Source organism: Armigeres subalbatus, chromosome 3 (genome assembly GCF_024139115.2).
Source record: "Armigeres subalbatus isolate Guangzhou_Male chromosome 3, GZ_Asu_2, whole genome shotgun sequence".
NCBI lineage: Eukaryota > Metazoa > Arthropoda > Insecta > Diptera > Culicidae > Armigeres > Armigeres subalbatus.
In genome coordinates, this window is record NC_085141.1 from 9363662 (window position 1) to 9388378 (window position 24717).

A 24717-nucleotide genomic window follows, 5' to 3' on the forward strand; every position below is an offset into this window, starting at 1 on the left:
CTGTCTTCAGATTGATGTTGTCTATATGCTCTCGTTGTTCCAGATGTAGTGTCTGTAAATGATCTGTAGGAATTTTGTTGATTAACACTGTAGAATTTACCTTCAACCCGGTTGTTGGTAAGAATGAGGCCAAACGAATTTGCTTGTCGATGTTGGAGTACATCTCGTCGTTGATGAAGATTGTACAGTTGGAAAACTGTAGCAGAAATGATCCTTTTAGTTTTCTTTTATGTTAGCAGTTCGAGATCAGGGTGACTTCCGGATCATTAATTACTATATTTGAATCATAGATTCTTTTGATGATGTTGTTTGTGTATGTCCATTCCATGGGATATTCTGCTGGTTCTCCTCTCATAAGCTGTTGAATGCAACTTGTAATCGGCTCTACCTGTGAGCTTGAACAGATATAAAAATTACGGTTCATCATACATGGTGAGAATGAAGTTTTTCCTTGCAAGTAAAGGTTAGTTGATATATGGATACAGGAATTGTTGGTAATTACTGGTTCGATGTAATTGAGGTTGTATTCCGCCTCCTTGATTCTAGGAATTTTCAAGATATAAGCAATTGATTCTTTTAACGACATAATATAAGCGCTGGCAATGTCTAAAGCTCCTACTAAGAGACCATTTGCTTCCATTAGGTGCTGTATTCTTGTCATTTCTTTGGTGATTTTACTGCTGGGGATGCCGTGTTGTGCCAAAACTATAGCATTCTTCTAAATTTTCTAGCTGCTGGGTAAACTCATCTAAACTGCAAAGCAAAGCTACTGACTCGAACTCTCTTTTGTTTTCCGATGATAAAATATCTTCAAACGTGTGATTAATTCTAATCTGTTTTTCGTTTAGATTTATTAATTTATTGTTGGTTGCGTTGATAATCCTAAGATCTTCTGAATCTGGGCTTCCCGAAACATATTTCCAGAGTTGTCCTAATTGATTCCATCGTTTTATCACAGACAAACAGACGTAACTCTTCATATAAATTGCCCAAAAAATTATCGTCATGCCTTTTTCAGAAAACACTACTCCCATCTATTATCAGAATCACGAAAAACACAGTCGACCAAGATTATTTCCGATTTGACGTTTGCTCCTAACGCATACTTCTAAATGAATCATCATCATCATCGTCATCAACACATAAAACATTCAGCACACTAATCAAATGTCAAAGCGATTGAACACTAGTGCCTCTCTTGGCAAAATCGCGTAACACAAATGAATTTCAAATCAACCGTTAAACACGTGAACGATGTTGAAATGAGAAGTGTTACATCTGTTTGTCTGTGGTTTTATCCTAGTTGATGGTGTCAATTTCCTATATGTTTTTACTAATTAATTTATCCTCAATTGAATTAGGGGGGTAAGAAAATCTTCTGACTTCTCTAACATAATAACTCTATCATGCTCTCTAGTTTGGAAAGTTAATGAATCTACTGTATCCTTCATTTGATCGAAATTTATACGGTGAACGATCCTGAAATGATAATAACTAGTTCGGGCTGGTCCTAAAGTAATGATGGCGACGGGGTTTCTGTCTAAGTCGTGTATAAGTATTCTTGAGTAAATCGTCGTCGTCCAAAGGCATAGTCTGTAATGAGAAAGTAGTTTTAGTGTATTTAGTCATGGTTATCCGTAAAGTTCCGTTTGATATGTTTTTTATGCGTCTTAACTCCAGATTTATCAGTTACAGTTTTGTCCGACTCGTAGATGGTATCTATCAGTCTATATCTGTTATCGCTGGGAGTGGGTTTCGCCTTTCTCTTAACTAGAAGTCTTTGTCTATTCATGTTTTTAAAAGTTTTGTTCATTTATCAACTGTATTTTCGCATTGTGGTTCTTTGCTTGTTGAATTTAATTAAACACAAGTGAGACTATCCGCCAGTAAATAACTCTCTTCATGGCTATGATAAAAAAAACTACATAACGCGAACGGTTCGGATTCGAGACTGACTGTTTTTATTTAATTAAGATACAGAGTTTGATTATTCATTTCACAATGTTGGTGCCGGGCGCACTATCCGTGAGGGTCCCTCTGGAAGTCGGGTGCATCAAAATTTCTGATTTGGCGGTGTCGGATGACGCCCGCCTAGCCGTTTAGGTTCTGTCGTATCGCTGCGGTTTCAAGTAACTTTTAGGCGGTTCACGTTGCGCCGCCACTTCCACACGATGAGGATGACGACGGCGATTATTGGGTCAAATTGTTGCTACACCCAACCGGCGGTTGTTAGATTTTCTAACAATTCTGTATAATAAGCCACCAAAACCTTTATAAGAACTGGGCATATGCGAAATTGTTAGATTCTTTTACAAAAAATGTAAGAAAAGCTTACAAAATTGTTAGATTCTTATACAATATTTGTATAAGAATCTAGCAATTTCGCATATGCCCAGTTCTTATACAGGTGTTGGTAGATTCTTATACAGAATTGTTGGAAAATCTAACATCCGCCGGTTGGGTGTACGTTGGTTAAGGTCACTCCTGACAGAATCCAAGTTTCAAAGTGCTCGCGTTTTCGGGGGCACGTGTACTCGATACGGAAGCAACGCACAACTGTCATTTTTATTTTTTCACGCATGTTGCGACGCAGCAAAGCTGAATCAACAAAAATGACAGTTGTCCGCCGCCTCCGTATCGAGTGGTGTGCCCCCGAAAACGCGAGCACTTTGAAACTTGGATTCTGTCAGGAGTGACCTTAAGTGCGCTGGTAGAATGATGAGTTTACTGACCGTGCTCTGGGTGGTGCGATCGTACTTATCGCATGATTTCTGCTGATCGATTTCCTCTGGATGTTATGGTTTGGGTCTCTCAATTGTCGCACAATTTGTGCTGATACTTTGGTGACAGTTTTGTTCTTCGATGAATGACTGCCTTGTGTTAATTTGACTTATAGGGCTGAGATCCAATTTGACTTGGTGTACTTCCATTTTTAATTTAACTTACAGGGTTAAGATCCAATCTGACTTGGTGTACTTCCACTTGTGTTGTCAGTGAGTCTTTAGCGTTTTGTATTGTTAATTGCTTGGCTAGATTAATTCGGTTCGAGGGAAGCGCAAGTGCCAAAGATAACTTCCCTTGGTTTTAATTTGATTGTGCTTTAGATGGCCGTAATCATAGCAAGGCCTTTATATAAAGTTAATTATTCGACTTTCCGAAAACTTGTTGACTGATCACAAGTGATCATTTTTGGTAAACCGAAAATTTTGAAATACTATATCAGAGTTTTTGTGATTTCCTCTGTTGTCTTGTTGGCAATCTTGTAAATCTGTGCAAATTTTGAGAATGCATCCACCAACGTGAGAAACTTTTCAGTTTCTTTTACGAACACGTCAATGTTAACGTTCTCAAAAGGTCCATTATAAATTCGTCTCGTAAGAGGAATTCTGAACGGCTTCCTCTCGTACTTAGCAAACTTACAAGATTCGCAATTTGTAATGTAATCTCTTACGCTCTTACCTTTGCAAGCATTTGGGGAAAGCATACTGATTTTTGAACTTCTTCGTACGTTAGGTTATAGCCCCGGTGATTGAAATTGTGATTTTTCCTTATGAAGTCTCTCTGGTCTCTACCTGAAATGATATCTGGAAGTTTCATGTTAGAAAAGCAAACTTTGATTCTGTTAAAATTACTTTCAATTATCTCCTTGCATTGTTTGGCGATTTTTGGGTCGGGGAAGATGCCATTAACTTGGTTGGTGTTTGGGATTATACTTAGTTCACGTGGTAGTTGTCTGATTTACTTTGAAGTCAATCTCGCGTTGTAAAAACAAGGTAAATGATAACGGGGTTATACAATTTGTGAAACAAAACGAACAACATTTACATATTATGCAATTGACAAAGAAATAAAACTTACATTTTCGTTGCCGATCGATTACGACTTGTACCTTGTCCTATGGTAACGCCGTCGCACGCCGAGCTGTACGCTCCGCCAGCCTTTCCGTGCTCCGTTTGTGTAGTTGGATGGCTTCTTTTGCTACGATGTAGATCACCGCCAGTAGGGCCATTCCGCATAGCGCCAACGATTGCGCAGTTTGGTGTTGATGGAATTGCTGGTGTTGATGGCTAGGTTCTCATCAGAAGAAAACCATCCCATTTTGAATGTATTTTTTCTCTGCACTATCGACTGACTATTTTTCTGCACTATTGGGTCTAGGCAACTTTCCGCGCACTGGTGCAAATTTATCCTCCTGATTTGGCGCTACGGGGTTTTGTTGCTGTGCTCACTCAGTTTTTATTTTGTTCATAACACAATTTCACTCGCCCATCTGCGCGGAGCACTGACCAGTCAACCGTCTGGTATCCGCCTATTTTATCAGCGGTGGTTCATAAAAATCAATTACTGAATTGCGCGATGACTGTTCCGTGGTTCCTTTCACACAATATAATTATTCATTCATTTTGGACTTTACTATAAGTGCTTCACTTTAAGTTTTCACAACTCAAGCCTGCTCCTGGCAGGACCGCCATGTTATGTCCTCAGACAAATGGTCCTTTTTGAGTTTGGTTACCCACACGGGGATGGTTATAATCACTCCTTTTAGTTATAACCAAGACACTTCAGGATTAGTCAAAGTATAGTCTAAGACTGATTTATTAATTCTTATATTCCTAACTATGCGGAATCATGCGGTGGTGGGTACGTGACCCTTTTCGCTCACTCAGCATAACCGCGTTCGTCGCCCGGGTGGCGTGATCGCGGATATGCTGAATTGATTATTTTACTTATGTTTGCATCAACAGTAAACAGCGTAAACAGTCGACATCAACTACAGGTCCGCATCCACCACACCTGCAGGGTGTCGGCGATCATAATGGCTTTGTCGACATCTACCCTTGAGCGAAGTAGCTCCAAGTTGATCAGCTGACCTCGGCTTTCGTAACTCAGTAGGAAAAACGGATTCCGAGTATTTAGCACACTTGTTCCTTATCTGTTGTTGTAGCTCATATGTAACCAGCATGAGTCAGTTTTACCCCACCGGTGGGGTAAGAGTGCGTTTTTCACTTGTCTTGCAATAAGGGTTCTACTAAAACGAATCTCAATAATTTCAATATTTTTTCCACTGGGTAACATAAAGGAAGAGTATATGAATCATCGACACTGATTTGATATGCAGAAGCTTGCATCATAAGGGCCACATGATCGATTGAAAACTAAGTGCGTACTCTTGCCCCACTCTACTCTATATGTCGGAGAAATTCTTTGCAACTCTTAAGATGAATCTCATAATTGTGGATGCTTTGTTGACGATACCGGATGGTACATGAAAACTTTTAAACGTGCATTCCCCGATAACTACGGTCAGAAAGATACGAATCAAACCAGTTCAGCAGACTGCCGCTGATTCCAAATCGGTTCAGTTTTGCAATGACTAATGAATGAGTGATTAATCTTATAGAAAGCTGCAGAGAGATCAGTACAAATAACATCCGTTTGAGCCTGTTCTGTTAGATTGTTAATGACGTAGTAAATTGGTGGAAGTCGTGCGACTGACAGTAAATCCGTGCTGATCATCACTAAGAAGATCAGTTTGAAGCACATCATAAATGTAGTTCAAACAAAAGCGGCCAAGCCTAAGATGCAGCGTTGTTGAAAATAATTTGAACTCACAATTAAGCCACAACACGGGTACATCTCGTACCAACCGCTCCGTTTTCATTATTAGGAAATAGGATCGTTGCATTGGGAGTGATTTGGCTATGATGGTTAATTATCACTTCTTGGGGCCTCAACATCTTGGGATAGGACACAGTGTTTAGTCTGATGTCCAATCAAACCTTACTTGCTATGTTCGAACTTGCACAAAACAATCTGAACACGAGTCTGAACATCTATACACCCTGGCCCAATATACACATGTTCAAACACACGAATTTATTCTAAAATGCACTTTGCTTAGGCAAATGTTCGGGTTGCTTTACTAATTAATTCTTTGCTTTTCTCAATCTTGCTATTTATATCTCAAACTAATTATAATTTAGTTGAACTTTAATGAAGGGTAAAATTTGTAATCTGAAACATGTTGTGCACATTGCCTAACAAAGCGCTTAGATAGGGGATGTATTGACCTCTTCTGGAAGGTGGTAAAGATTTTCGAAAATCAAGAGCAATCCAGGATGGGTTTTGGTACAAAAATACAATAGCTAGAAGGAATAAGAAGAAGACAGTAAGGTTGAATAATTAGTGCTTGACGTATCGTAGACTTTTAGAACGCGTCGTTTCTACGAAATGAGCGCAATTCTTCACAAGCCATTGGCGTGTGCGTAGTATGTGATGAAATGTGCTATCGCGTATTAGGCAAAACACATTGAGTTTGAGTGAAACACGGTTTTCCCTTTTATGTCTTGAAATAGCTTCGTAAAAAGAAATATTTAATCGCTTTCCAAGGCGACTTCCAATTCACCTTCGCTTGTCTGTTAGCAATGATTGTCAAATTAATTTTCCTCCCCTTGGCCTACATTGACTGTTATCATCATCTATTCTATTAAAAGAGCAACTAACAACTACGAAATGCTCAATCATCTTTTGATTTTTTTTGCCATTAATTTTTTTACCCCTAGTTTTCGTATAGCAGATCCAATTGACCACAAATCGTTCCGGACATAGCTCAACCCCATAACTGAGGATATCCTATAATAAAAGGAGTCTCACAATTTTAAAAACGTTTACGACGTTTACAGGCAGATGTTGCATTTAAATGCGATTCTATTCGTTGGAACGTCTTGCTCCTAGTGTTTCTCGGAGAAAGAGTTCATCAATTGCATCAAAGTTCGGAGCTGTGCATTGATTTGCTCCATGTTCGTGTCTTGTTATGTAACTCAAAGGTATATTGCATTGGTATGCGAGCTAGGTCTTAAGCGTCAATAGAGGATTATGCTCTCTTCGTACTTTGAAAGGTCTCAAAATTGAGGTTGCATTTACCAATCCTAACATTTGCACTGTTTTTTACACAACGTTCTTAGTGTTTCTTCAATGAAACCGCCCGGTTACGCCAATTTTGGACGCGATTTACCGCGGTAGACGATTTAAAAAGATATAATTTTAATTCACAAACACTTTATTACTAAGTAATGCGAACAGAGGTAAACACGGTCGTGGATAATAGGAACAAGCATGCCGGTGTTTTTGGCGGTATTTATGAAATTCTGGATATTCCAGTGCTGGTGCAGCACGTTGATGACCCTCGTCGATAACTGGCTGATGGGTCGATCGTCCGATATGTTTAAATGATGACTACTGTTCTTTGGCGTTAAAATATAAGTGGGACATTCTGAGGACGCTTGAATAAATTTAACTACTTGTTACGCTGTTGAAGATCACTGTAAGACTGATTTATTAACTTCGAAAATAATCCTCCCTGGCCTCAATCACTAACTTAAATGCTTCTATCAGTAGTTTTCTGAAGGTACGATGATGGTGTCTGATTTAGCTGACTGACTCGTTTACAAACTGCAGTTGATTGCAATTTGTGGAGTTGATACAGCGTTTGGGTACACCTGTTGCTCCCCTTTAAGGGAGGGACGTCTTAGTCCTCGAGTTGCAATTATTAATGAAAGATGATTATGATGAAGATGCATAAAATGATTATGTGAATGAAGGAAAGTCCTACACCAAGCAAAGTCCAGAATTTGAATTGAAATTTGTGTTGTTAGAGGTAGACATGTGTAAGCTTTTTCCTATTTTCAAGAGTTTCATTGTTGATCGTTGCTAGGTCCAAATCTTGATGGTAATTCCAATTCATTTAGTGCTTGCGTTTCCTCTTCAGTTCTGTTTTGACCCTGTCTAAGTGTCTATAATTTCACTTTGTATGCGATACGCAGGCGTGTTACGTATTAGTCTATCAAAAATCTCTTGAATTATGAAATAAAATGTATGGTATTTTATACAAAATCTCTTAAAAACTGAAAATATAATTATAACAAATGATACGATGTGAAAATATCCTTTTTTTCAGATTTGTTTCAAAGGAGCAATTGATTTTAATTGAGGAACGTATAGAAGCCTGTACCAAAAAATCTTCTAAGAAAAGTAAAAACGTAAAAATTTAAAGGGATTTCAAAAATTTCTTTAGTAGAAGTTAGATAGCAAATGTGAGTATGTTTTGAGACACTAATAGACCACTTATTTGCATGCATGTGTACGTACGTGTGCTAATTCTGAAATTCACTAACATATAAATCTCACTCATTTTTAAGGTATTAAACAAGATTAGTCTTACAAAATTAGGCATCCATAAGGTAAAATATATGTTATTATTGAACGCTATTGAGTTTTGTTCAGATCAATGACTGATTTAGTTCGTTCTGGATTAATCAATATCGAGGTCTCTGGAAATCATATTTGCTACCAGCGTTACGATAGTTACTAACTAAGTTACAATGTTGACAATGTTACTGGCCATGTTTAATAGCTGCAATCCGACGAGCGCCTTATAAATAGGCAGCTTGACGTACAGTTCGTTATAATTCGTTTTGTTGTCTCTCAACCCATGAGATTCGCTTTTTGGTAGACAATTAATTTGTCACTTTAAACGCTCAATCGCCGTGGGAAGTTGAGTAGTTTTATCTCGTTTTTAATACTGGAGTCTGAAAATATTTCCTCTTAACTAAGGAAGGGTCAATATCTCACTGTAGATGGATTAATCTGGGTTTTGCTTGATTATGATACAAATATTGTATGAGACGTTACTATTTTGCAAACTTTTCTTACAATATTTGTTTATGAGCTTACTTTTTGTATAAGAATCTAACAATTTCGCATATGCCCAGTTCTTATACAAATTCTTATACAGAATTGTTAGAAAATCTAACAGTCGCTGGTTGGGTGTGGGATAGAACAATAAACTATTGGAATAAATATTTATCGCGAGGTGTGACAATTTGTTTTTACCAGAAATAAAAAGATTTGGAATGGGTCCACATGAGAAATATCTAATGGTTCGTTCGAGGTTGGGGTATATTAAAATATTACTACATAAAGATTCCTATCGTATTTGTTTTCGAGACATGTGAGGCATAGGTTTTGTTACCGTTAACACATTAAATCCTAAAATTTCTATTAAATAACGTATATACAACCTAAAGAAATATATTATCTATGTTTTTGAGTAAGCTTAAATAAACTAAAACTAATTACTAAATAGCATGCACACATAAGAATTGGGTAAATAATAAAGTAACACTAAATCAAAACATAATTTGTAAAGCCATATCATTACACCATACACTGTACGCACTGTTGAAAAGCAAAACGGGATGCCATATGAGAAGTTGTACCAAATAGGAAGAGCAGGATGAAAAAATTGGGAATATAGAAAAAGAGAGGATACTAGGGTCTGGACTGCTACGTTTGCTAGCCTGCTTCCTTTTCCATTTCACACTTCGAGCAAGTCGCAGTCTTATTGGAAAGTGTCTGTAAATTTCAAGTTTAAGTCGTGGAAAAGTTTAAAGAGAAGCCCTTTACCACGTAGCAAGTCGTGAGTTGTCGTGAACCTATAACCTCTAATTCCGAAGGGCATTGATTAGGTCGAATCAGGACCCAAACGGTTATCGAATTAAATTTGGTTCATTAAGAGGTCTAACAGACTTGAGTGACCTGCCTCGCGGTCGCACGCAGTACAAGCAAGTTCCAGGAGGCGCGACAAAGTCCTACGACTACGGCCAAGAACAACCCCGAAAGCATCCGGAATCCGGTGAACCCGATAATCACCTCTCCATACGGTGGCCGATTTGAAGGCGTCATCTGGGACCTTGAACGCTTCCCGTTAATACACTCCGAGGTCACAAGGAGTCGAAGCCGCAGCCAAGCTTAAGTGGCGTGACGAAATCCCCCGAGTATCCGAACCACGAACGCTTCTGGAAACGCTGCCACCTGCATAATAAAAAACAACATGTTATATGGTCAGAATCATTATTACGATGTAAGATATAGCTTCACAGTTTACGTTGCGGTTATCAAATATTTTTCCATAACTACTTAAACCATAACTACTCGACATCATCACTAAATGCCATTATATAACTTGCTTTCCCTTAAACGTTCATATTTCCTGCATTATATGTCAACATTTTATCATACTGTCGAGCGAAAGTTTTGCACGCGAAAACGGCCGATTTTTTATGGTGACATAATTTAACAACCCATTCAACATATTGTTATTTGTCAAATAACCGTACCCAAAACTGTTAAAACTTTATATGAGATTGTTCATTTACAGTTGTCAACAGTGAAGGATACTGTTGCCAACCGCACGGAAAAATATCCATGTACAGTTTGTAATTATGCGGGCAAATAACCCGCGATAGGTGTAACGATCCACGTGGCAGGCAGAAATCATCTACGGTACATGTCAGCAGTACGTAGCCGGCCGGCTCTGGTCCCATTCCTATACTCACACACACACCATTCCGTAAGTGGCAAAATAAATAATCTTAAATTCCAAAGTATAGTGTTATTCCCAATCCAAGTGAAAGAACTCTTGAAAAGCAGTAGTAGCCGACCCTGAGAGCAATAGAGTTTAAGCTCTGACTGGCCTGTGCCCAAGGATTTAGCAGGGTCCATCTGACCTGCAAGAAACAGTTTACAAAAACCCAGAATAACCCAGAATAATCAATGGTGCCTTTCTCGTGTATTGTAAAATGTAACAAGAAAAGTATATAAGCAGAGTTTTGCAAAAATCGCTCTCAATAGATAACGAACAACGATAAAAGAGAGGCTTCCGAATCATAACAGGCCATGACAACAAATGTATCAAACTTGTATACAAGTGCGAAAAAAACAGAATCGGATAGGGAGCCCCACAGAAAAATGGTGATTCTCGCTTTGTTTTAGCTCCTTTCGTGTTGGTTACTGCATAGCTGTGTAGAACAAGTTGAAATGCATAATCAGAGCCAGTGCTCCCCGCATTTGGAGCTTTCTAAAAGAAATTTATCATAAGGTATAGCATCCCGAATCAGTTCTCTATCATGACAGCTTGCGAAATAAGTCTCTCGCGGTATGCTACATATCGTATATGTATACAGAGATGATATGTGAGAGACTTGTTCTTTCTCTTTAGGATTCAATCCCTGTATATAAGAGAGGTTAAAATTGCACTTTAGAGAGATAGATTCAGTTATTTCCATCAATTCACACTTATTTGCGTTCATTTGAATGCATGCAGCAGTTCGGCTTTGGAGTGATCCTATAGCCTTTACGTATACTTAGTATACGCGAAAGGCAAAAGGTTACCTTATGCTTCATCTTAATGACAGAAAAATTGCTTAGATGTAATCCGATAGTCATTCTTAATTCCCCGATGGGCTCGGCTCGGTTGTATTTTCGGTCAGCGTGATTTGCGATGGGCATAATTTTCCTATTTGCATAGCACTATTTTTTTGTGTGGAAAAACTAATTTATTATTGCTCACGTCGATTAGCGCTTCGAAATCAGAGATTTTTTTAAAAGAGAATTCCGTCGCAGAATGTATGTAAATTTAACAGGTAGAAGGCGACTTTTTGTTTCAAGCCGAAATAAACGTTTTATCAGTGGGATTTTGCCCTAAAGTGTATGAAATTCGATTTTTCCTGTTTTCATTTTGGAATCAGACGTGGGGAGATAAAATTCTTGTTTGAACGACTCCCAACTAACAATTTTGGTGCTAAAAGCTTCAATTTCTAGCCTTTGGCTGTATGTATAATATTTGAATAAAAGCAGCCAATGCTGAATAAAAGAAAAGCCTCCGCGAATAATCCCTTGAACTTCAACTCGACTATTACCCAAATATCTATCAGCTAGTCAGTTTGTGCCGAATATATTTCATCTTTTATCGTTTATGCAGCTTTCATATAGTCATAAAACAGCTCTGTCTGAATTAGCAATAAAGCTTATCGGTTAAGAGCTCATGTATGTAATTGAGTTGCTTGTTAGCAACTTCCCATATTACGGTGAGTAGCATTCACAATGAAAACGTTTTCGCTGTTGTTATAGCAATAACAATATAGCGTAATGGCACTATAAATGAACTAACGAAGCTTTTAGGCAACTTCTGTACTTTTGAAGATTACACAACGTTTAAGTAAACCTTATACTGCTTCTTTTAATAGCTTATCAGTATGGAACGTCAAAACCACAATGTTTACATTTGATTTTTGATGCCGGAGCTGTGTATGAGCTATTGATTTCTGCAGTGGCGCCGGGAGTGGGTGGGACAAGTAGGACATGTCCTACGCATGAAAATACCTGGGTAGGACAGTCGAAGCATTGTCCTACCCATGATTTTGGTAAGAACATACCATATAAATATCTAAAGGATGGAAAGAAACTACTAAATGATCAAACGCAAATCACTAAATGATCGATAACATCCTTGGTGTGTAGTTATTGTTGATACTAGAGACCAACAGTACCTGTGCATCCCCACGATACTACAAAAAAAATCGTTATTTCGTTAATTCGGTAGGATAGAGATTGATTATTCACTAAGAAAATTTATGTATAGTCTATGCCACATTTTTTTCCAATAGGGATTTAGCCCACGTCCTCCTGTTTGTAGTTGCTAGACTAGTAAGCTCGTTTCCAAAAGCTCAAAATCTTAACAAGAATATGCTAGGGCGACATCAGATTTGAGATTTTTGAGCTTTTTCCGTCTGCTCGGGTAGCTCTGGTCATAACTCACAAGCTCGTGAGTATTGGTCTTTCGATGACAACTGACCGCCAGCTAAGGGTTGCGTACTTAGCTAATAGTGTAGCCTGGGCACTTTTGTTCTTCTGACATCAGCTAGATTAAGGTCACTCCTGACGGAATCCAAGTCTCAATCTTTGCATGCTCGCGTTTTCGGGGGCACACCACTCGATACGGAGGCGGCGTACAACTGTCATTTTTGTTTATTTAGCTTTGCTGCGTCGCAGCATGCGGGAAATAATAAAAAAATGACAGTTGTGCTTTGCTTCCGTATCGAGTGGTGTGCCCCAGAAAACGCGAGCACTTTGAAACTTGGATTCCGTCAGGAGTGACCTTAAGAGGGTGCGATCAGGGGGCTTGCCTATAGGATGTGATGGGTTCGATAGTGGGCTCTGTTGAACTTCTATAAAAAGCTACAAGTATCCGCAAGCGCTCAAAGCGCACTAGCCTAGTCCTGGTGTTGGGTGGGACCAAGATGAATAGACCACTAGCTGTTCCAATCTGCCAAATTCACGATTCAGCCATCTTGGCTTTTAGTATGGGAGAGCCAGCCGGTTTGTTTTCGTTTTGCACTGAAAATGAATTTATCGTCCCCGCCTTCTTCTCTTCCACAAACTTAAAAGATTAGAGCACCTAGTACTGTATTCATCTTGGGTAGGACTTTAAGGTGATTATACAATCAAGCCATGTGGTGAATTTCAAATTCACCACACTGTTTTCTACTCTTATTATCAAAAGTTCAAATCTAGCGTAATAATTGTCGTACAATGCTGAAATTAAAGTCGATTGTTCAGCATGAGTAAGCAAACGATCTTCGGATGTTTCATCAACATGGGCGTTGTTGTTCTCTCAATTCGTGCTCTTGAAAAATCACTAGGAAAAGCACGTGGTTTCCAAGATGGCCGATTTGTGGCTTTGTTGTATAACCACCTTAACCTTTCCGTCCCCAACGTCTGTTTTTAAGGGCTTTCAAAAATCTAAACTGCTGTAAAAATCGCATTTCTTGACCGATTCTTTCGCAACAAGTTGCATTCCATCCGGATGGATCCCAATTTTTGATTTATACTAGTTTCGAGGCTATCCACAGAACGGTTCCAGAATTATTCCAGATTCCGTTGGGGTCAGTTGCCCCCGGAATAAGTGGCCATTTACAATTTTAAGTCAAAACAGGTCGTGCGACACCTCAAACTTCATGATTCCACAAAGCAATGATGCGAATGATATTTTTGGGGTTCCTGGCCCACTCGGACTCAATCTGGCCACATCGGTCACAATCCGGGGGCCTACGGAATGGCCATTTTCTAAATTGATTCAAAATAGGTCGTGCGACACCTCAAACTTCATGATTTTACAAAGCAATGATGCGAATGATATTTTTAGGGTCCCTGACCCACTCGGATTCAATCCGGCCACCGGTCCCAATCCGGGGACCAACGGAATGATTATTTTCTAGATTTATTCAAAATAGGTCGTGCGACACCTCAAACTTCATGATTTTACAAAGCAATGATGAGAATGACATTTTTATGGTTCCTGGCCCACTCGGATCTATTCCGGCCACTATCCGGAGGACCTACGGAATGGCCATTTTCTAAATTGATTCAAAATAGGTCGTGCGACACCTCAAACTTCATCATTTCACAAAGCAACGATGGGAATGATATTTTTAGGGTTCCTGGCCCACTCGGATTCAATCCGGCCACATCGGTCCCAATCCGGGGACCAACGGAATGGCCATTTTCTAAATTGATTCAAAATAGGTCGTGCGACACCTCAAACTTTTTGATTTTACACAGCAATGATGAGAATGATATTTTTATGGTTCTTGGCCCACTCGGATCCATTCCGGCCACAACCCGGAGGACCTACGGAATGGCCAATTTTCTAAGTTGATTCAAAATAGGTCGTGCGACACCTCAAACTTCATGATTTTACAAAGCAATGATGGGAATGATGTTTTTGGGGTTCCTGGCCCACTCGGATTCAATCCGGCCACATCGGTCACAATCCGGAAACCAACGGAATGGCCATATTCAAAATTGATTCAAAATAGGTCGTGCGACACCTTAAACTTCATGATTTCACAAAGCAATGATGGAAATGATATTTTAAGGGTTCCTGACCCACTCGGATTCAATCCGGCCACATCGGTCACAATCCGGGGACCAACGGAATGGCCATTTTCTAAATTGATTCAAAATAGGTCGTGCGACACTTCAAACTTCATGATTTCACAAAGCAATGATGGGAATGATACAAGGGCTTAGCCAGAGAGGGCAGGTTGGGGCAAAACGTTCGTTCGAAAATCTTTCTCATGTAATTGTAATTTCTCCTTACCTAGAAACCCCTAACTAAATTAGTTTTTTAGGAAATTCATTAGGAAATTCCTTGAAGATTTATTTTCTTCTCCAATTTTTCCTTCTAGACATTTCTCCTTTTCCTTCTAGACAAATCTCCTGCAATTATATACATTCGGGAGTTCCTTCAATAATACAAACGAAATTTCCTTCCAAAATTTCGCTAGAAGTTTCTTCAGAAATTTATGACGGAAATCCTCCGATTTCGCTCCACAATTTCACTTGTAAATCTATAAGAAATTCCTTCGGAAATTCTTCTAGGTACTTCCCCGGGCATTCCTCCAGGATTATTATTATTTATTCAGACTAAGGCCGAAGTGGCCTGTGCGGTATATAAGAGTCTTCTCCATTCGGCTCGGTCCATGGCTACACGTCGCCACCCACGCAGTCTACGGAGGGTCCGCAAGTCATCTTCCACCTGATCGATCCACCTTGCCCGCTGCGCACCTCGCCTTCTTGTGCCCGTCGGATCGTTGTCGAGAACCATTTTCACCGGGTTATTGTCCGACATTCTGGCTACGTGCCCGGCCCACCGCAGTCGTCCGATTTTCGCGGTGTGAACGATGGATGGTTCTCCCAACAGCTGATCCAACTCGTGGTTCATTCCACGTACCGTCCGCCATATGCACCCCACCGTAGATGGTACGCAGCACTTTCCTTTCGAAAACTCCGAGTGCGCGTTGGTCCTCCACGAGCATCATCCAGGTCTCGTGTCCGTAGAGGACTACCGGTCTAATGAGCGTTTTGTAGATTGTCAGTTTGGTACGGCGGCGAACTCTATTCGATCTTAGCGTCTTGCGGAGTCCAAAGTATGTACGATTTCCAGCCACTATGCGTCTCCGAATTTCTCTGCTGGTATCATTTTCGGCAGTCACCGTGAGCCCAAGTACACAAATTCTTCTACCACCTCGATTTCGTCACCACCGATGCCAACTCGCGGTGGGTGGCTCACATTGTCTTCTCTTGAACCTCTTCCTATCATGTACTTCGTCTTCGACGTGTTGATGATTAGTCCGATCCGCTTGGCTTCCCTCTTCAGTCTGATGTAGGCTTCATCCATCTTCTCAAAGTTACGTGAAATAATATCTATGTCGTCGGCGAAGCCAAATAGCTGGACGGACTTATTGAAAATTGTACCACTCCTCCAGGAACTCTTGCTTTAATTCCTCCAGGATAACTTTCAGGAGTTTTTCCGGCAATACCTCCATAAATTTAATAGTGAAATCCTCTAGGATTTCATTCTGGAATTCTTTCCGCTATTACTTCAGAATATCCTTCAAGAATTTATCTAAAAATTTCTTTAGAAATTTATCCAGGAATTCGTCCATATATTTCCTCGGAAATTCTCCCAGGTATTTTCCCGGGAATTGCTTCCGGTACTTCTCCAGGAATTCCTTCAGGAATTTCTCCCGAAATTTTTCCGCGGAATTGTCCTGGAATGCTTTCCGGACTTCACTAGAAATTCACTCCAGAATTTCATTCGGGTATTAATTTGAGAGTTCCTCCAAGATATCTTTCAAGAGTTCTTCCAAGATTTTCTTCAGAACGATCTCCGGGAATTCATCGGGTAATTTCTTCAGCATTTCATCTGGGAATTTCTGCAATAATTTCTCCTGGTATTTTTCCGGGAATTCCTTCAGATATTTATCCATAAATTCCATCATGAACTTCTCCAAGAATTAGTTCAGGACTTCCTTGTGAGAATTCTTCCGGAAGTGCTTGTGGGACCTCCTCCAGGAGTTTTTTCAAGAGTTCCTCCGGGAATCCCTCCAAGATCTTCACAGGGAAATCCAGGAGGATATATGGCAAGAATTTCACGGGAAATGGGATTTCGGAAGTTCCTCTAGAAATTCAACTATTCCAACGACTGTTCCTCTGAAAATTTACCCGAGAGTTCCAGCAGTAGCTCCTCCGGGAATTCAATCAGGCTTTTTTTTTAGAATTTATCTACAAAGTCCTCCAGAAGTTCCTCGGAGAATTTCTCTGGGAGATCTTTTGAGAACTCTTCCAAGAGTTCCTCCTGGAATTCTTACGGAAGTTCATTTGGGAGTTCATCCAAGAGTTTTTACGAGAGTTACTCTAGAAATTCTTCCTGTAGTTCTTTAGGAAATTCCTCCAGAAGTTCCACCGGAAGTTCCTCCGAAAAATCCTCTGATAATTTCTCTGGAAATTCCTCCAGGAGCTCCTCCGGAAATTACTCCAGGAGTTCCTTCTTAGAGGAACACTCGGGGGAACTGCCGTAGAAACTTCCGGAGGAATGCTCATAGAAACTGCCGGTGGATCTCCCGGAGGAATTCTCGTAGTAACTGCCGAAAGAGCTCCCGGAGGAATTTCAGGAGGAACTCCTAGCAGAATTCCTAGAGGGACTCCCAGAGAAACTATTGGAAGAACTTTGGGAGGAATTTCCAGCTAAATTTCTGAAGAAGGACTAAATGATTTCCTGGAAGAGCTACTGGTGGAACCAAAGTGTAAAATAATCGAAATTTTTTAGTGAAGACCATTTTTCTTCATTTGTCAGTTCACTTCCGACACATTCTAGTCGGCTCTGGACAGTCAATATTCAGTTGAATATTAGTCATTGAATATTTATGCACATTTTACAAATTGATAAATTATCTGAAATCTGAACACGTTTCAAATAAGTAAAGTGATTTATCACACAGGACTGAATCCGATTTTCATCCGCGAGGCACTTTCAGTGGTAAACATCAACATAAACAATGCTAATTATGTTTTTTTCTGCACATAGTAAACACATTCAGTGACAGTCGAATGAATGAGTTCGTTGAGTAGTCGTCTGACTATGTCATTCTATGTTTTGAATATTCATGCGATGTTTGTCAAAATTCGGACCGAAGTTACTTCATGAATATGAATATTTTAAGCTCTGGGTGGAACTCTCGGAGGAATTCTTGAAATAACTTCCGGAGGAATTTCTGAAAAAACTTCCGGGAGAATTTTCAAATGAACCCCCGGAGGAACTGCCAGTGAAACTACCAGAAGAATGATCGAAAGAAATCTCGGATAATTCATCTTATACACAAATCTCGTCTAACTGAAACCTTTCTAGGGGTATGTAGCTGAGCTGGATCATCATCATCATCGGAGGACCTCCCGGAGATTACCTTCAGGAGCTCCCAGAGAAATTCTCGGTGGAGCTTCTGGAGGATTTTCTATATAAATTCCTGGAGAAGCCTAAATGAATTCCAGAAAGAAAGCTTGAATGAATTCCCGGAGGAAATTCTGGAGAAATTCCCGAAAGAGGAACCCCCGTAGGATCTGCCGATAGAACTACCGGAATAATTCTCGGAGAAAATCCTGCAGGAACTCTTTGAGGAACTGCCGGTGGAATTCCCGAAGGAACTCCAGGAGGAATTTTCAGAAAAAAAAAACTCCTGAAGGATGTCCCAGTAGAAATCTTGAAGTTTCCACCGGAATTCTTTCAGGATTTCTTTGGGAATTAATCTAGGAATTCCTCCAAAAATTCCATTGTTGATTTCATTTACGGTATAATTTCTGTATAAATTTTCGGTGGAATTCCTGGGTCCCTGGATTGTGACCGATGTGGTCGGATTGAATCCGAGTGGGCCAGGAACCCTAAAAATATCATTCCCATCATTGCTTTGTGAAATCATGAAGTTTGAAGTGTCGCACGACCTATTTTGAATCAATTTAGAAAATGGCCATTCCGTAGGTCCTCCGGATTGTGGCCGGAATGGATTCGAGTGGGCGCGGAAGCCTAAAAATATCATTCTCATCATTGCTTTGTGAAATCATGAAGTTTGAGGTGTCGCACGGCCTATTTTCAATCAATTTAGAAAATGGCCATTCCGTAGGTCCTCCGGATTGTGGCCGGAATGGATCCGAGTGGGCCAGGAACCCTAAAAATATCATTCCCATCATTGCTTTGTAAAATCATGAAGTTTGAGGTGTCGCACGACCTATTTTGAATAAATCTAGAAAATAATCATTCCGTTGGTCCCCGGATTGGGACCGGTGGCCGGATTGAATCCGAGTGGGTCAGGGACCCTAAAAATATCATTCGCATCATTGCTTTGTAAAATCATGAAGTTTGTGTGTCGCACGACCTATTTTGAATCAATTTAGAAAATGGTCATTCCGTAGGCCCCCGGATTGGGACCGATGTGGCCAGATTGAGTCCGAGTGGGCCAGGAACCCCAAAAATATCATTCGCATCATTGCTTTGTGGAATCATGAAGTTTGAGGTGTCGCACGACCTGTTTTGACTTAAAATTGTAAATGGCCACTTATTCCGGGGGCAACTGACCCCAACGGAATCTGGAATAATTCTGGAACCGTTCTGTGGATAGCCTCGAAACTAGTATAAATCAAAAATTGGGATCCATCCGGATGGAATGCAACTTGTTGCGAAAGAATCGGTCAAGAAATGCGATTTTTACAGCAGTTTAGATTTTTGAAAGCCCTTAAAAACAGACGTTGGGGACGGAAAGGTTAAACAAATTTGACCCGACTGATCGAGCGTCTGTTCACCAAGGAGGTGCGGTTCCAACAGCGTGCTAGTATGAAGTAGTTTATGATAATTGGAGCACACCCGGATGTGTGGTAGTCTATGAGAAAAACAGCTCTAGAAGCATCAAATAGTTGATTGAAATCTGTTGGAATCATAAATTTACCTACGTTTTCATGAAGTCTTAAAAGTTAGAAGTTTTTAATTCACTAACATAATTCTTGAGATTTCTGAAAATGTACTGAAACATCTAAATAGTACTGAACACCCTGAAAGATTATTGATCTTTCCTGGTAGATCGTAGCAATGTTTTTGAAGATACAAATTTCTAAAAGTTAGTAATAATCGTTTAATGATTAAATATTTTACAAAATTTACAGAAATCCATAACCACTTCTAGAAGTTTGTTAAGATGCTCAAAGATCTTGTTTCTTGTAAATGTTCTATAAACTCTGAAAATGTAATGTTGCCTGAATAGCCTTAGAGAGTTTTATAAATTATCTGAGGATGTTCGAAAAGTGATGTGTAATCCAAGAGAATCTCCCGAAAGTCAGTGAAATTCCCTAAAAGTATTTTATAGATTTGATAACCCAGTAATAGGTAAAACTTGCACAGCCCCGCTAGTTACTAGCTAGCGACAGTCTAAAATAATATTTCTTCCATATTGAATAAGTTTTAAATCGTTTGTTTAATTTCAGGTTTTTTTTTATGTCAGTAGAGTAGTTTCAACGTAACAAAATATTATTTTGACCTATAAAATGTATTTTCGACATGTAACATGTGACACACGCGAACTTTGTCATTTCTCTTATTCGATTTTTTGTCCTACTCACGTCTCGGAAGGTGGCCGCGCCTTTGGATTTCTGTAATGCAGCTATAAAGGTATTCACCTGCTCTTATAGCAACTGACAAAGCGCTGTCCTTAATGCTAGCAGATAGTGTAAGAAAACAAGCCATTTAGAAGCGATATTGCTGTTGACGGCTACTGTTAAACGATTAGCAGCAGAGTATCATCTATACAGATCGAGAAAATGTTGCCTAAAAACAATTTCAGCGATTGATGATGCATAAAAGCTAGCCCACAGAACATGCTGACAGATGTTTGAATAATGGTTGAAATAATGCTGAAAGCATATTTTTTAAGCTTATGTGCTGAAAGCAGCATGTAGGCCTCTTTCTAACGTTTATACAGCGTGAATCTGAAAATAGCGTTAGTAAAACAACTTATAGGGTATGCGAAGAAGCACATCCATAATTTTCTTTGCTTTTTACATATGTCAAAGTGACGGTGATGACAGAGCAGCGGCCATTGAATCAGGAGATCAGGAGTTCGAATCTAGGTAGCAACAAAATTGATATTTGAGTTTTCACAAAAAAATAATAATAAATAAACTCCGAAATTTAAACCGTCTAAGACGAATTAAGTACTGTCCATTTAAATCCACCAGTTAATTTTCGTTATCTTTGCAGATACGTATTTCGACCACAACTGTGTGGTCGTCTTCAGTGTCTTGTACTTGACTCGACTCGACAAGACACTGAAGACGACCACACAGTTGTGGTCGAAATACGTATCTGCAAAGATAACGAAAATTAACTGGTGGAATTAAATGGACAGTACTTAATTCGTCTTAGACGGTTTAATACATTCCACTAAACGAGCTTAATATATTTTTCTCCGAAATTTACTATCCTGTCAAATAATATTTAATCAAATTGAATTCAGTGGCTGTATAAAACTTATTTAACAGAATCAAAAAATCTGAATAAGCGCCATTGAAGCGAATTATATTACTAAATGGTTCAGTAAAGATTGAGAAAAAAATGTGTAACATGCTGTAAAGTAGTTGTGCAGGCATGTCAAAAACAGCTGAATAGATTCGCCAGATTTGCTGGTAAAAGCATTGAATAGAAGTTCTTGATCATATGTATAGCACACATATTCAGCTTGAAGCCGTATAGACGAGTTGAAATAACATTTACATTGACATTAAATGTTAGTTGGGCTATCTACAAGTAACTTAACGTCTTTACCGAAGAGTAAATATAATCAGGTTCAGTGGGTCCTATTTTCAAAATTATTTGTTTGCTAAAGGCATTTAACGGTTGTTCTGTGCATTTTATAAACTCGGAATCATCCGTATCGGCTGAATGGACAGTCATATCAGATGATGAGCTTTCATTATTGTTGAGGTCATTTCGAATCCTTGAGAGGCTATCAGCGACTACGTTTTGCTTACCTGGGCGGTAGCGTATTTCGTAGTCGAATTCACTCAGTGAAAGACGCCAATGGACAAGCCTATTATTGGTGTCTTTTAAGTTAAGACCATATGTGAGTGGCTTATGATCTGTGTATAAAGTGAATTTTCTTCCGTACAGGTACGGACGAAAATATTTGCAAGCCCAAATGACGGCTAAGAGCTCCTTCTCTATACCGAGTATTTTTCTTCAGATTTGTTAAGGGTTCGGGAAGCGAAAGCTATTGGCTTATCGTTTCCGATAGTCCCTTGAGAGAGCACAGCGCCAACTGCAAAATTGCTGGCATCTGTAGTCAAGATGAATTGCTTAGAAAAGTCGGGATACTGTAAAATATTACTTCTTGATAGTATTGTTTTACAGTGTTCAAAAGCGCTAACAAACTCTTCCGAGTGAGAAATGCTTTCACCTTTTCTAAGAGCATTAGTTAGAGGCTTTGCAATTTTTGCAAGGTCTCTGATGAATTTGCGATAGTATCCTATAGAATTCCTAGGAAACCGCGCAATACCTTTTCATTCGATGGCAATGGCCATTCTTGAATGACTTTGATTTGGTTTGACACCATCCGGTGTGACTATGTGGCCCAAGAAAGCAACTTCTTTCTGTAAGAACTCGCTCTTGTCCAACTGCACTTTAAGATTGTGTTTTTAAAGGGTCTTGAAAATCTTTGCTAAACCATCAATGTGCTCTGTAAGGCTTGTGGAAAAGACAATGATGTCATCCATATACACCAGGCAGATGACATCTATGTGCTCGCGAAGAACATTGTCCATCACACGTTGAAATGTTGATGGCGCGTTCTTTAGCCCAAAGGGCATCCTCAAAAATTCGTAGTGTCCATTTTCGACACTGAATGCTGTTTTCGGGATGTCCTTTTCTTCTACCTCTACCTGGTGAAACCCAGATGCGAGATAGCGTGGAGAAATACATACTCCTTCCTAATTTGTCAAGGATATCGGTGATGTTCGGTATCGGATATCGATCATCTACCGTTTTTTTCGTTTAACTTGCGGAAGTCTATTACTAGCCGCCATTTCTGTTTGCCAGAGGCATCTAACTTTTTTGGTACTATCCATACCGGAGAAGTCCAAGGGCTATCCGAATGACGAATGATCCCCTGATCGAGCAGTTTTGCGATTTGTCTCTGAACTTCTTCTCGGTGACAAAATGGGTACCTATAGGACTTAGCATGAATTGGAGCTTCGTCTTTTGTTTTAATATTATGTTTTATTGCGCTCGTGAAAGAAAGTTTCGAGCCTTCCATGAAAAAAATATTTTCGTGTTGAGAAACTAACTCAAGTAGTTCCTTTTTCTCATCATCATTAAGATGCTCTGTCCTAAGTTGATCGTATAAAGATTTTTTCAGGTTAATATTGCACCTGTTTGACTCTAACGTAATGGCTTAGAAATTATTAATTTCGGGTTTAAGGATATCATTGTTAATTGTGACACTACAGGCTTCGGAAGAATGATTCATAATAGGCATTATAACATGAGAGTCTTCTGCTGAGTATTATCCAGAGTGAATTATAACGTGCGAGTTGATTTCCAAGTCTTCCTCTAATAGAAAATCACCTTTTACTGCTATAGGGATCTTGATGAATTTTGTTTCGTGAGCATTCAGATGTAGCGATATTGTATCAGCGTACTTACATTTCATTTTTAACTTTCCTCGAGGAAATTGTAATTCATTGCTACCAGTAATAATATTTGCTTTGAGATTTTTAAAGGATTCATAGCCTATAAGGCCATCAAAAAATGGGTGGAAATCGAAAACGAGAAATATTTGCTTTTTAGTATCGGGAATGGTAATGAAAGGGTTCAGTTCTACAAATTGTTTAACTGTATGTGTGCCTCTTACATTTCTCACAGTAGTAGGAGTTGTGTACCTGCAACTTTGTAAATTTACGTGTTTTTCAGAAATATAGTTACGATTACTTCCAGAGTCGATTAAAAATTTGAGTTCACCTTTGTTTGTATAAACGGTGATGTACGGAATGAAATTATTCATGTCTGACTCGATGGACCGCCGGCATGCTGAAAATTTAAATCATCGACATGAGTTGGTTATCACTTTGTTTTGGTTCGGGATCATTTTCTGCTGTCGGTTCAGGTGTCTCGACAGTAGATTCTTCTACTGTTTCGACGGCGTGCTCGTTTGAATTGCATTCTGCGGGTTGATAATAAGGACTGTTCATTAAATTAAAGTAAGTGGACACCTTTTTATGAATGGTTTAAGGTTAAAACTTAACGAAAAATTCGTAATTTTCGCTCTATTTGTAAAGAAATTGTTTAATTTTGCAGCAGACCTGAAAAATTTGGAAAAACCTTAGAAATTCCGCACGATAGATCGGATCAGTTTATCAACTCGCAGATTAATTCTGCACAAATGGTATAGTGCATTTTGATGGACGAAGAGATATACGTCCATTTGGACACCGGTACACTTCCAGGGTCACATTTTTTTAACGCTGAACAGAGGGCAGATGTGCCTGATGACGTGCGATATATCCGAACCGAAAAAAATGGGGAAAATGTTTTGGTATGGCAAGCAATTTGCTCCTGTGACTCCGTATTTCACAAACAACGGTGAAAATTGAAGAAAATAATGTATCAAAAAACGACTTCTAACCATCTATCGAAAGCATGCGGATCTTCTATTGTTTTGGCCGGATCTGGCATCGGCTCACTACGTTTCTGCTACGTTGGAGATGCTGAAGAAGAAAAAAGTCGATTTTGTCGAAAAATGCCTAAATTTACCAAACTGCCCTGATCTGCGTCCTATCGAAAAATACTGGGCAATAATTACGCGGCATCATAAGGTAGATGGGAGAGAAACAAGCCCTGTTGACTGCTTCAAGAAAATTTGGTCTGCGGCACAATGAAAAGTTACGGAAGAAGTTGAGCAGAATCTAATGGGAGCTGTCAAGAGAAAAGTCCGAGCATTCTTC

General features: G+C 39.4%; 1 protein-coding gene across 6 annotated transcripts in view; it reads left to right on the plus strand.

Moving 5' to 3' along the window:
- The window catches only part of LOC134224496 (E3 ubiquitin-protein ligase Iruka), a 110928-nt gene that overhangs the window by 25032 nt on the left and 61179 nt on the right, over positions 1 to 24717 (plus strand). The window contains exon 7 of one of the 6 annotated variants that reach the window (XM_062703867.1): positions 7958 to 8052. The exons of the other annotated variants lie outside the window; for them this stretch is intronic. Coding sequence (XP_062559851.1) covers positions 7958 to 7980 — 23 coding nt within the window. The 3' untranslated portion in view covers positions 7981 to 8052. Of the gene's footprint in view, positions 1 to 7957; positions 8053 to 24717 lie in introns of those variants that run through there. 6 annotated transcript variants of the gene reach the window in all.